The sequence below is a fragment of the Rhinolophus sinicus genome, linkage group LG06 (genome assembly GCF_036562045.2).
Source record: "Rhinolophus sinicus isolate RSC01 linkage group LG06, ASM3656204v1, whole genome shotgun sequence".
Classification (NCBI taxonomy): Eukaryota; Metazoa; Chordata; class Mammalia; order Chiroptera; family Rhinolophidae; genus Rhinolophus; species Rhinolophus sinicus.
The window spans coordinates 133,654,451-133,668,878 of record NC_133756.1 but is presented as its reverse complement, the minus strand read 5'-3'; the positions used below and the strand labels follow the sequence as shown (position 1 = coordinate 133,668,878).

The 14,428-nt window shown below is 46.3% G+C and overlaps 1 protein-coding gene across 11 annotated transcripts in view; it reads right to left on the bottom strand.

Moving 5' to 3' along the window:
* Positions 1–14,428, bottom strand: part of NAV2 (neuron navigator 2) — a 717,995-nt gene that overhangs the window by 242,714 nt on the left and 460,853 nt on the right. For all 11 annotated transcript variants that reach the window (XR_012497554.1, XM_074336128.1, XM_074336129.1 and 8 more), the window contains 2 exons: positions 12,682–12,799; positions 4,810–4,862 (listed from right to left, as the gene is read on the bottom strand). Coding sequence is in view for 10 of the 11 variants with exons in the window: in XM_074336128.1 (XP_074192229.1) it covers positions 4,810–4,862; positions 12,682–12,799 (171 nt within the window). In the remaining variant the exon portion in view is untranslated. The remainder of the gene's footprint in view (positions 1–4,809; positions 4,863–12,681; positions 12,800–14,428) is intronic.

The window sequence follows — 14,428 nt, the reverse complement described above, 5'->3', positions numbered from 1 at the left end:
TATGCAAAATTCTGGGGATAAGCCTGGCGGGGAGGAGAGGGCTGGCAAGTTTTCTCCAATTTCCAAAAGGTTCCATGTCCCCAAACAGATGAATGATTGCTAAAACTAACCATTGTCACCATAGAAACTGCCATACATTGAGTGCCACCCATATGCCAGGAGAATGGGGATAATAAAGTCACCTTAGCTCATTTATCAAGCACTTAGAATGGCACCTGGCACAAGGCAGAGCTATATTTTATCCTTGCAATTATTACCCATATTCACTTTCATGACCTCATTAGTCCTCACAAAAACTTTATAAGGTAGACATTATTATCAATCCCACTTTATAGAACAGGAAATAGAAGCTTCAAAAGATTACATAATTAGCCCAAGGCCACAGAACAGCAGGGAAGGAACTCCAACTTGGCCTGTCTGATTCACAAGTCCAGGCTGGCCCTCAGTCTAGATGTACTAAGGGAAGAAAGCAGAGCCCAGAGCCCAGGACAAGGCAGGTGGGCAGTGCTGGGAAGCCCCAGATGACCCCAAGCCTGAGATCAGCCAGCCAGAGGGAAAAACAAGCCTGGGGCTTTCCACTGAAAAAGGCCAGCAGGCCTAGCTAACTTTGTACCTCTCCTAATCAACCACAGAAAGCCAACCCGCTGAAAAGAATGATTCAACAAGAAAACCGCCCCCTGCAGTGGCCATCCCTAGGCTGCCAAGTGAGCCAAGTCTTGGAGCCCAGTGGATTTAGGGAACGAGGCAGGGGCCGCCCCCGTGCCCGTTGGCTGAGCTCCAAGGAGTGTTTCTCCTTCCAAACGAACACATAACTTTGCTGAACACACCACTTGAAAGCCAAAACGATGCCTCGAGGTTGCCATGGCAATGTTAAACAGATAAAACATTTAACCAGCTCTGACGCACATACACAAACTTATTTAAGGGCCAAATGGACTGATTTGGTGGGGGCGAGGGGGAGGAGAGGGCAGTGTTGTTTCTACAGCTCCATCTCCAAGGATTTGGCCCCCAAAGTATCTAGGTCAGACTGAAACAGGGCAAAGGACTCAAACATAGGCTGAGACCAAGCTTGCCAGGGAAAGGGAAGGCACTGCTCGTTGTGCCTCTGCAGTTTGCTTATGGTCACGGTCCCAACTTACAAGAGCAGAGAGCTGGGCGCCAAAAGTCACAGATGCTGATGGTCTAGCTCTGCCTCTCCCTGGGGATCAGCCTTCGACTACCTGGCACCCCGGTCTCCTCACGCCTCAGTGGGGGGGATGCTATGCGGGCCCACAGCAGAGTCAGAAGGATCCAATGTGCTCATGATTGTCAAATCACTTGTAAACCTGAAAGCACTGTATGGAGGCAGTCGGTGTGGACATTAAAAACATTAACCACCATTTCCCACCAGGCGGCGTTCTCATTTCCCAGACGCCATGGTTCAACGTCCACTCACAGGAGTTGATTGATGACCACAGTTGTCATTTTCCTTTAGGAAACTTTGCTCCTGGGTCCAGTGGGGGTGGCTCTGAGCTGTGGAGTGATGATGAGTGCAATGTGAGGAGTGATGATGAAAGCAGACTGGTCCCAGGTCTGGAAAGAACACTATGCCTACGGGGTCTGTCTACTCCGGGCTCTTCCATGCCTCAGCCCTCACCTCGGACACACAGGGCAAAGGGTTGACATTGCTGAAAGTCCAGAAGCATCTCACAGACACAGCTTACAGCACTTGGGGAGGATCGATGTTGCAAAACCTCCCTCTGCACGGTCCCTGACACCCTCAGGTAAACAGAATCTCTAGAAATGGGAATGAATCCTCTTCCGCCCATCACTCCCCTGTGCTGAATGAAACCTCATGCCTTTCAAGACTCCCCACTTAGAAGTTATTGTAAAAGCTCCCCTTACCTGGGGTGGCATGGGCCCCCCCTGTGCCATGCACAGATGTCTGTTCTATTGTTGTCTGGTCACACCTTGTTCACTTGGCTCAGCCCAGTGCCGCGCATTAGCTGGCGCTCTGTGAAAGTTCTCCGACTGAACGGCTAAAAGTATGTGATGCCACGCCCACAACGGTTGTGCACCAGTGACCCTGGAATTCTTTAGTCCATATGCCACAGGTTTTTGCTTTCACTTCCCCACCCTCTGGGAAGAGAGCAGGACTTGAAGTAGAACCTGGGATGCAGGAGTTAGAGACGGCAATGGAGCTCAGGGGCAGCGTGATGGTCCAGAGGAGGAGGGTAAGTGAGTGGGTGGGAGGAAGAGGTACCTGCTTCACCTCTTCCAGCTAAAGAGGTGATGAGCTTCTGCCTTCTACCCACAAAATAAAAACTCATGTTTCTATCCACCGACTAGCTGATGAAATACATGTGTTCAAGCCTTAAAAACTGGACTAGCACCCATTCCTCCTGCTTTGAAACGCAATTCCCTTTCTTTGGCTCCATTATTTAGGCCCCTGAAGAGGCTCTGTTTTCTTCAGGAGGAAGCACATGAACTCGGTGCTGACTATGTTCAAGGGAGTCACAGTTACTTCCCCAACAGGTCCACGCCCCTGTTCCCAATCCCTTGTGTGTCAACCTCGTTTCGCCAACATGATGCTCTCCATATACCCTCCCCTCCCGTCTCCTCCAAACAGGCAATATTTAGCAAACGACAACAAATGTTTATCATTAGCCATGCTAAACAAGGCCAAATTGGGAAGTTAACCTTCTAGGAATCTAGAAATGGTGGCCCATCCACTGTGCCATATTCCCAAATGATGCTTCTCGTGAGTAGAAATGCTTTAACCCTAAATGTGCTCGTGCACACACACAGGTGTCGTTACAGCCAGAACAACCCCCATGCTTGTCTCTGAGAACTTCCCATGTGCCCTAGGCGAGTGTCCCCTACTGAATATCACCGTTTTGTGATACAGGGGAAAGGACAATGGCTCCACTGTCCTTATCATCTTTCTCATTTATAGCAGAGTGGAATGACAGTGGCCGAGGTTGTTACATTTTTCTGGACTCACATCCTGCATGCTGAACTATATTCTCTGCTGCATTTACCACCAGACCATCCATGTCTGCCTCCCCGCCCCTAAACTGGAACTAATTATCACAGACAATTACACGATTTTATAGTCTTGTATTCGGAAAAAAACACAGTCCGTGGGGGGAAGGGAGGGAAAACCCAACAACAAAAGACAGTTCTTCCATAGCTAAAAGAGTTACGGAGAAGCCATAAAATTGCATTGGTGTTATGGTAGTATTTATAAAGAACACATTTACATATAGAACTAAATTTACACAGAAGAACCTGAGGTGACAATCTTATTTTATCATCTTGAAAGTGGACTTTTAACAAGAAACAACACCTCCAACAGAAGATCATGGCAAATAAATATATACCACATAGAACAAAAGGTTAATTACCTTCAAATGTCAGTTCTACATATGCATATAATAGGCTGGACAAATGTGTTGATATTCATCCCAGGGGAAATACTGCATCTCTTTCATGTGAAGGTATGACTGCATGTGTAAAATACTTGCACTAAAATTAAGTCTTCTATCTTCCAAATTTTCTCAATTATTAATACACTAGACAGCTGCAGTAGCTGTAGCAAAAATAGCAGCCAAGCTTTTCCAAAAGTCAAAGCAGCCATGAGATGTCTCCATGGGGACTTTCCTCTGTAAGGAGTGGCTGCTCTCTGGATCAAACAGAAAGAAAGCAATCTCCAGTGGAACCATAAAAAAGAGAAACTTGTTTCAGAATGTAGACTGAAAAAATGACACCCCCCCCCACCACACACACACGCACACTCACTCCTCTTAACAACAAAAACTTTTCTGTGTATGAAAAAAAGTTAACGGAAAAGGCTATCAGTCCAACTCACTGGGATAACAAGCAATTCAGAAAATTAAACAGTAAACCCAAGGAATGCCAATCACTTTGGTGTACTCTGGAATGAGACTATCAAATGGTGCCTCCTCAAATGCAGTGGCGTGAGGTTAGAAAAACAAAGTATGGGTTTTTTTTAGATTTCTGGAAGCAAATGAATATGCAGGAAAAAAGTTGTCCACTTGCCTTCATATTTTAAACAGGTATTAGCGTCCTCTAAATAGACTCTGATAATATACATTCTTTGTTTAAATACTCACATTTGAAACGCATTTTAAAGGGAAAAGCTAAGCACTCAAAGCATCGCAATTTAATGTTGTTTGAACTCAACAGTGCTCATCAATTCTAATTCCAAGGGTATATGCAGAATGTGCAACAAGAAAAAAATAGATTTGAAGGTTTAAAAAAAATATCAGCGCTTAAGCACATCACAGCAGAGAGAATATCACTTGTCGAGGTTATGCTGAGAAGGGTCTGGATATGATAATACATTCCATACTTCTTGTCACAGTTCTGATTTCACATCATTCTGATTTTTAAAGGCAATCAGACCACATGCCCCTGTTTCTGAGTAATAAGATACCATCACTTCATCTGTGCCTCAGCTCCATACACAAACAGAAATTGTCGTGCGTCTTTGAGGAAGCAGAACATGTCATAACAGTCCAAATTCTAAACAAGTGTATGTTCACACCAGTTCTGTACCATTTGTTTCTAAGAGCAAGGACCATACTTCATTTTCACTGTCTCACCATCTATGTAAAAATCACAGCCGTGTTTTTCGTAAATGCCAATAAATGCCAGAAAAGCAGACCACAGCTACTTGGAAATGGCTGTTAGTTTAATATAATCCTTAGAGTAACGCTAGTGGTGTGAATGTTTTCAAGATGGTCAATACCATTCAGAGGCAGGGCTAACATAACACCAATCCTCTCTAGCCTGTGTACCACTTACCATTTGCGATCTGTTCTTCGGACAGCCATTGATGTCTTCAATCTTTTCATTTGCTGAAAAAGGAAACACAAGTCAGTAAAATAAATAACCACCACAGACACTTTGAGTCGTGATGTTCAGGACCCTTGAGGCCAACCAAGTCCTAAGGCCCAGACTGGGGTTTGTCCAATCAGCGCTGGCATGTGAAATACTGAGACGCATCCAGCAAGCCTGAGGACTTACTCAGCGAGACACTGTCCTCCAGGGACAGCTGGGGCAAGGTCGTCATCATCTAAAGCAGAGACAACTGCATCGACGACAGTCTTGGAGTGATGGGACATGGTGGAAATACTGGAGACTGGGAAATAGACTGAGCTGTGATTGTGCTTGTGGGCTCTGAGACAGGCTAGTGCCACCTCCCCACAAAAGATGAGATGGTTCAGAGTGGATTGGTTCAGTTACAACTCAGCTCCAGGGGACCAAAGCTACATTTGATAACATCTCACCCCATCCTTAGCCAGAAATACAAAAATAATGCTTTATACTAATAGGATTCCTAACAATCCTATTTCCAGGGGGTGGCAAACAGAGAAAATGAGCGAGTAAGACTTAAAAATGGCTCCTCCAAGGTCACATAGTAAGTCAAAAGAGATCTGGAACACTCTTGAAGTCATAATAGCACCTACGCACTAAGAGATGTGAAAAAAAGAGAGTGCACTGAATTAACTGGAAATCAAATAACAACAACAGGGAAGAAAGGTGCAGCCTCCCATGGTGAAGCATGGTGGAACCCTTGCAAGATGCAGCCCAAGATATCTATGGTTAAGTTTGCAGCTGCAGCCACACACAAAACGGCAGTACATGTACTGGTTAGGACACTGGCTTTGGGGGCAAGGAAACACCAGTTTGAATCCCAGCTCTACAGCTTAGCTGTGTGATCTTAGCCATGTCACTCAACCTCTCTGGGCCTCAGTTTCCTCATCTGTAAGATGGAGCTAATACTACCTACTTACAGGAGGAGCTATGAGAAATAGATGATATGACACTTAACATGGTGCCCAGTACACAATAAGTGTTCTAGGAACAGTACCTGTCATTAACCCAATAGTACATATACAGTCTTATCTATGTAAACTATATAAAATATGAGTAATACGATTTCCCTTTTGGATGCCTCCCTCTGAGTTAAGCCCAGAAACTCAGCTAGGATCCCATAATAAAGAACTAAGGACTTGCCTCCTCTGTGATGCCTTTGTAAGTTTCCTCCCCAACCCCATGTCCTGGGACGAGGTTGGCAATCACTAGACTCTGAACAATACCCAGTTTAGCATTAGGTCATCAGTGCTCATTACAGTGAAGGATGGATAACCGTGAGCCTAAGAAGTCACGTTAAAAATTCTTTATATACCATCTGGATCAATGGAACCATAGGGCTTGGTCTAATTACTCCTCTAATTCCTTTTCGTGATCTGTCACCTACACCATAGTCAGGTGCTCCTAGGATGCAAATATCATGGCTCATCTAAGCCTAAGGCTGCCATTTACAAGATGCAAAATAAACCAGTGGCGTAGACCTTATTTATGACCATGCTCTAGATTATATGGGAAGATAGAAATCAAGTGACTAAGCCCGAATGCAAAATAAATGCTTAATAAAAATCCCAACGAATCTTACTTAGACTTCCTCGTTTCCAATTTCATGTAATTTAAATACTTCTCCTTAAATTCTCAGGAATGTCTACGGCTGTCACAAATACTTAGAGGGATAACAGCAGTTCTGATTCTGCTGGTAAGGAGAGCTTGGTCTGCGGATCCAAATGTATTAACTCGGAGTAGGGGGTCTTGGGCTACAGCCCCAAAGCAGATAATCAGATACAAAGGCATTTGTCCCCCAAGTCCTCAACTGTGATTACAGCCAGCGTCCTTAAGTGCCCGTGGCAATTTATGTATTCCAGCGTCTTCAAGACATTCTTAGCCCATTCCTGTAGTAGCTTGTCTGCACACAAGGTGACAAGTTAGTCATTGGAAAGCATCGGTGCACTTTTTAAATAAGAAGAGTAGCATCGGGCTCATTCCTTTTCCAAAGAGCTCCTCTGACAAGTCCAGAGCATTTCACCAGCCCATGCGTCTACACATGGCGTCTGTGCACGTGCATAGGGCAGCTGGCAGCCCTGCACGCAATGGGAGTAGGTTATCAAGAGGGAGAAGGTACCGTCCTGTGTGTCTGAATTTCCTGGCTGTGCTCAGAGGCAGCCCAAACGGTCGGTCGCAGAAAATAAGTTATCAGCTCTTCCCCCTCTCATGACAAATCTCCGTCTGGGCTTCCTCCTGCTCCACCCTCTTTTGTTCATCCTGTTTTCCTCTTCTCTCTCTCCCCTCTCTCTCTCCTTTCTCCTGCCTCTTCTCTCCTTCCCTTTCTGGCATCCTCCCTGAGTGACAGCCATGTACACATGAGGAGGGAGGCCTGTCTCTCTCTGTTGATCCATGCTGTTTATCCTGGCCTCGTAAACCTTTCTAATAACTCACAGAGATGGCACCGAAATGGGCTGGCAGGCAACTGCCAACTTCGGGCAGCTCATGACTCAAGAAGATAATCACACTAATAAGAGACCCAACCCTCAGTCACTACAGGAAGGACAGGAAAAGGCAGCAGCAAAAGGTCCATTTATGCCTAACGAGCAGAAGGCAATGATGGAAAAGTATGGGCCCCAAATAATCCCACTGCCTAGGAAGCCTGCCTCCAGGGGTGTCTGGGATAGATGAAGATTTAGGTAGGGGCAGCGTCTGTGAAAAGCATCTATGGTTTTCCTTCAAGTCACATGTCTGATCATGTCACTCCCCAACCTGAAAATGAACTCTTTGACCACTAGCCCTTGCTCTTAGGCTAAAGCTCAGCATTCACTGCCCTGACCCAGCAGCCTGCTTTATTTTGCCTTGTTGACCCTCTGGCTATCTAAGCTCCAGCCTTTTTGCACACTATTTCCTCCAATAAGAAAACCCTCCTGACTGCTTCACTTAGCTAACTCCAAGTTGGAGGTCTTGGCTTATAGGCAAATTCCTTATAGGAAAATCCCCTGATTCCCACCTTCCCGTCACATGGGTCAGGTCTCACAGCATCACAGGTCATGCAAGACACTCCTCCAGGCTCTAGAAAGAGGCTTCCCCTCCAAAGGGACAATCTCCCTGCCTGCAAATTTTGATGGACCTTCATTTAGATGTTTTCTTTTTAACTTTTTATTTTAAAATATTTTCAAACTTACAGAGAAGTTATAGGACTAGGACAGAGAATTCCTACATTCCTTCATCCACTCTCATTTGCTCCTTCCCTCCTTTCTCTGTATAGGGACACCTTGCTTCCCCTGTAGTGTAGGCTACATAGATATAGTCCTTTGCCCCTTATATTTGGTGTGTATTTCCAAAGAACAAGGACATTATCTAAGGTAGAATTAGATAGCTCAGAAAATCTACCATTGATATAGTTCCAATTTTGTCCATTGACACAAAAATGTCCTTTATGGAGCCAGTCCAGAATCACATAGTGCATTTAGGTGTCACGTCTCGTTAGCCCTGAACAATTTCTCAGCCTTTCTTTGCCTTTCATAGCACTGACATTTTTGAACAATAGAGGCCGGTTCCACAATTTGGGGTTGTCTGAGACGCCTCAGGTTCAGTTTCAGGTTTTCCATCCCTGACTGAAATTCAACATAAGAGATGTTGTGTTCTCTCAGGGTACCACATCGGGACGCACATGACATCCATCTGTCCCTCACCAGGCACGTAATTTTGATCACCTGGTCGTAATGTCAGGATTCTCCCCTGTGTGGTTACTATATCTCCCCTGGGAACTAGTAAGGAACCAGCGGAGAGACCTTGAGACCATGCAAAATGCCCGCTCCTCATCACACTTCCTTCTCTCGATTGCAGCATCCATGAGTGATTCTTGCCTTATGTAGTCTTGACCACCATCGTTGCAACTCCCTCTGCATTTATCAGTCAGCATTCTCCTGTCCAGTTGAGCCGTCTTATCTATCTATCTACCTGTCTATCTTCCTATCAGTATAGACTTACACATTCCTATTTTATTCCACGGTTCTAACCCAGCACCATCCTCGATTATTTTGGTGTTCTCATTGTCTCTGATTAGATTTTTCTCTGTAGCCTTAGAGGACAGAACAAGTACTTGTAGGGAGACACTATGTACGGGGCAGATTTTGACCTAATGTAAGAAGAGCTTTGGAAGGATTCTAACTCTCCATCTTTTGATCTAGTTGCCTGAAGAGGTAGTTAGCTGCCCACCACAGTGTTTAACAGTCTGTTGACTGCTTTTGAGGAAGCAATTCATGTATCAGGTTGGGGCTTTTCAAAGTCCCTTCCAAAACTTAGAGCTAAGGGTTGCAGCAGAATCCTGGAAAGGAGGAGGGTGTGACATACAGTTTAGAAGAATGTTCAGAAGAATATTAAATGCTGAGAAGGGGAAACCTCCAGGCCACCTGTTGGAAAGAATTTAACCTAGACTTGTAGAAGCAGGGGCTGCAAATGAATAAAATTCTTATACTTAATCCTCGCTAAACACCGTGAACCCAGAAAGGAAGATGACTCAGACCCAAGGACAGTAGCCCGTGGAATGATACAGGAGGGTCCCTCCAGTGGCCCGAGGGAGCTCGGAAAGGTATCAGAGAGAAACTGACTTTTCAAGACTGGTTAGGAGCTCACCAGCCAAACAACTGCAACCACCAGAATTCTGTCCAGCAGGAGATGGAGGAGTCGCCAGGACTCCAAAATTCTAGATAGATAGTTAGATACACACACATATATGTATGCATTAAGCACATGTACACATACTGATATATCTTTTTACATTTCATTTTCATGGTCACATGTGTGGGGGAAAGCGTGGACTGCACACGTAGAGTACAACTGTTCAATAGCTCAGCATCCTGATCAGACAACGCTGCTCCTCCTCCCTCACCAAGAGACCATACGATATTGTAAAAGTAAATGCCCTCAACGGGCTGATGGACAATCTAGGAAAGAAGTCACGCAAGAGTCCCCTGCGTTTAGCTGCCTGCTCAGCCACCTGTCTTCTGGGCCTGTGTTCCCCACACCCACAGCAGAGGGTGTGAGCCCAGCACCGTGAGGGGTGGAGAGCCATGTGCTGACGTCTGGCCTCACTTCGGAGTCTCTGGCCAGAGCAAATCTTTCCTGCAGGGCTGAGGGACAGCAACTTGGTGGCCTGAGGTATAGCCTGAGTCACTCGTGCTAACTTGAGCCTCTGAAGTCGCACTCTAGTAGCTCCAGGCCCAGGGGGTCACCGACTAGGGAGATTCATATCATCTGAGTAGATTCAGGGAAGCAGCCTCCTGAGCAACAATAAAAACCAGGCCAGCTTACATGTCCGTAGTGCTACACTTAGTAAACTCACAACGTACATGCTACCACTGACCTCTTCTGGGCCCATGACAGACATAACTAATCTATCACGACGCAGTCTGACACTGATACCAAGGCCTCATCGTCCTTCTATGCACACCTTTCTAGGCAGTGGCTACCAAGTGCTATCTAGGAACACTTCACGGTTTCCAAATATATTTCATATTTGAGATCATCCCTGCAGTTCGTAAGGCTGCCACAAGAGCAGACAAAGCAGGCGTGACTGTGTGCATTTTAAAGATGGGGAAACAGGGGCAGCAGAGATTACGTGATTTTTCAGAGGTCCCACACTTGCGGGGGGATGGAGTGGGGATGAAAGCAAGGCTTCTGGGCACTATCCTTTCCTACTTTCTCTTTTGCTGCCTGTGCGGAAAGCGGAGAAGAGTCTCCATGGAAACACTGCACAGCCCCAAGACTCAGTCACAGTAGGCCCAGGTGCCGGGTGTGACCCTGCTGAGACAGATCCAAACCCAGCTCAGGGGCGACCCCCCTCTTTCAGGAGGACCTAGCCAAGAAGATGCTACTCCTCCTTCCAAGGTTACAAGCCTTGCACATTTGCCTCTGTTCCCCGCGAGGAGTGCAGTGCTGGCACATTCAGTGTTCCACAACTGCTTCCTGCACTGAAGTGGAAGGAGGCAGAGCCTTCCATTGTGTTCCGTGTCTCCAGATCGAGATAGGTATAATACAACCGAGCAAAGAACAGAAGTTTTAGAAGCAGACACCGAGGTTAGACTTCCCTCACACACAGATCATGTGCTACTGGGCTATTGAGACTCACTGGGCCTCAGTTTCTGCATTTGCAAAATGGGGAGAACACCACCTACTTCACAGAGGTGCTGAGGATTTAAATGAGAGAAATATTTAAAAGAGCTTCGTAGGTGTGATGATGAAGAGTGGGAGGAAGAGGATGGAAGGGAAAAGGAGGAGTGACAGACAGACCTCAGGCTGATCCCCAAGTCTCCTGTCACTGAAGCTCAAGTCCGTATGACGCTTTCCTGTTGAGTGTGGCAGGACCTAGGACTTCTGACCAACAGAAGGTGATGGGGCATCATTCCCGTGATGTTACGGTACATTACGTAAGGTGCTTTCTCTTCAAAAAAAGCTTTCTCTCTTGCTGACACTGCAGAAGCCGATCAACGTCGCCATGTTAGGAGACCCACGTGGCAAGCAGCTGAGAGTAGCTTCTAGGAGTTGAGAGTGGCCTACAGCCAATAGTCCGCAAGAAATCAGGACTCACCTCCTACAACTGCAAGGAAATGAATTCTGCCAACACTGAGTGAACTTGAACCCTCCCTGGTCAAGACTCCAGATGAGAACTCAACCCTGGCCCACACCTTGACTGCAGCCTTGCAGAGGTCCCCAGCTGCACTTCTGATGCACAGAAACTGTGAGCTAATAAATATATGTTGTTTAAGCTCCTAAGTTTGTGGCCATTTGTTATACAGCAACCGAACACTAACACAGGGAGGGAAGGAAAAAGGAGAGAAAGAGGCGGACCCGTGGAAGCTAGTTAGTCTTAAGAAATCAATCTCAGGACAGCAGGGAAGTTCTTTTCTCCTTGAATGACAGTGGCAGTCCATAAGCTTCAGTTAAGGCCACTCTGCCTGTGTTTTTTCAAATACCATCTCCACAGAAGTGAGCAAAACCACAGCTATACTAGGGTACTTCTCACATTTGAAGGGTAAGCGACTTTCCCACTACAACACATGCCCCAGGGGCTGCAGCTTCTGTCCTTTCCCTGTGCCTTCTCCCTGGGCATCTCTGGGCACGAGTCGGCTGCTGCCTGCGACAATAATTAGTCTAACGCTGTCTAATTGACCTCCCGCCTCCTCAGTCTGCTCTGAACTTGTGGGCAGGACCCCTGGGGCGCTTCCCTTAAGACCCAAGGCAAAGCTGTGCCCAGCCTCTGCCCATGCGCCTTTCTGGATGAACCCTCTCCTCCCAGCGCATGGCCAAGGCAATAAAAATCCCTCTGCTCCAGTTCCCTTCTCCTAGTGTTAAAACCAGAACCAGCTCTCTCTGGAGTCTGATCCTTTGATTTCTCAGACCCAGTGAGACTTGGCAGGACTAGACCAACCTCATGTTGCTTTTTTTTTTTTTTTTTTTTAAATATTTCCAGAATAATCCACAAAAAGAAGTACCAACAGAGATGGGGCTGGAATGAGAGAATCTGAAAGATAGTAGGAGGTAAGGATGGGGACAGAGAGCCCCTCCCCAAATCAGCCTTGGCTAGCCTTTCTTTTCAGAGGAACAAGATGAGATTGCTGTGTGGGTGATCTTATCAGGAAAAAACAAGCTGGTACCCACACTCCCTGAGCACAAAACAGTCAAATAAATTCTCAACACATGTGGCAGAAATATTGCATTTTTCATAGAGATTGCAGTGTTCTATTCCATTGCCTGACTCGACCCCTCTGAATCTCCCCTGTAATTCATCAACCCCAGTATAAAATCTGCTCTTACCCACGACCTGGATAATCTGAGCCAGAAGGACACCGTCCGTCACATCTTGCTGGAGATCCTTGATGAGACGTTTGTGGCCTGATTTGGCTAGATAATGATTGGCCCAGTCCGTGTAGATCTGCAAAAAAGCAAGGAGGCAACTTTAGGAAGCCAGTCGGACCCCATCTCCAAGTCTGAGGCCGCTGCTTGGGCTGGTGTTGCAGCCGCCGTCCAGCTGCCCTGGGCCAGCCGGTGCCATTAACATTCAGGGCATTGTGCCGATGGGGCATTCAGCAACCATAGCTGGGCTTTTGCCTATTGAGAGGTCTGCAGTCAAAGCTCAGGGAAAAGCTAAAGAAAGCTTCAAAACATGCAGAGGCCTGAATGGGATAGGGGACACGGAACGAAAGTCTGTGCCAGATGGCTTTGAGAGGCTGTGGCTCTAAATGCGAGAGAGGTCTCCCCCACCCCTTGGCTACCACCCCCACCCCTTCCGATCTTTCTCTCTTTATTGAGAAAACGTATGGGGAGGTTACCACCCAACAGGCATCTATTAATGGGCCGTTTCAGGGTAAGGAGGGCTATTGAGTTAACCAATTTCTCAGGAGCCAGGGTCCCTTGTACAAAAACACAGAGCCCCTCAATTACTCTTGTATGAGTGGAGGTATTGATGGCTTCACAATAATCTCAAATTTAATCGTTTTAATTTAAAAGCCAGGCATCATTTTCACTGTTGGGATTCTGTGAACAAAACCCAGCAAATTCCAACATATTTAATCATTGCACTAGTGTACACTACACCCTGAAAGGCAAAGCCGGGGTCACCCATGAGATCAGGAGAGCAGACCCCCTTGGGGGACATATATAGACCTGCTCCTATGGTCGACACAAAGGATATTTTCTTCCAAACAGGCCAGTAAGCATGAGAAAACTCTCGTTGAAAACTTTCCCCCTAACTGACATAAATCAATAACGAACAAAATTAAAAACCTTCTCGACAATTTTGAGCGGTAAGTTCCATGCATGGATTGTGAGTTGGTGGAGGGACACACAAGCTCTGTTTACTAGGACTTTTGTCCCCGAGAGTGATACAAACAAATGACTGCTCAAAAAGATAACCATCCTACCTCAACTGGGTCATATATGACCATGTTTCCCCGAAAATAAGACCTAGCTGGAGAATCAGCTCTAATGCGTCTTTTGGAGCCAAAATTAATATAAGACCCGGACTTATATTATATTATATTATATTATATTATATTATATTATATTATATTATATTATATAGACTCGGTCTTACAGTAAAATAAGACCAGGTCTTATATTAATTTTTGCTCCAAAAGACGCATTAGAGCTGATTGTCCAGCTAGGTCTTATTTTTGGGGAAACGCGGTAGCGCCAACCGTTCACGTACCCATGTGGGGTCTCCACCAAAATGGGAAGGTGATCCCTGCATCTCCACCAGCTGACTTGCTCTGACACCTCATGTGACACGCAGAGCAGTGGAAGCCCTGCTCTCACTGTCTGTCCTGTTCTTCTGAACACCATGCCCAGAGTAATATCACACAACTGGGCCCTGCTCCTGGACTAGGACAGTGGGCCAGGGCCTGCACTGGCAAAGCAGAGCCCTACTAGAGAGGCGGCACCTCTGACTACTTCACCTGGGACCACAAGGGCATCATCCCCAAAAGGGAAAGGCAGAGCTGCACTTTCTACCTCATCAAGATCTGAGGACAGACAACCCCTGCGCACGCCCATGCCCATCTCG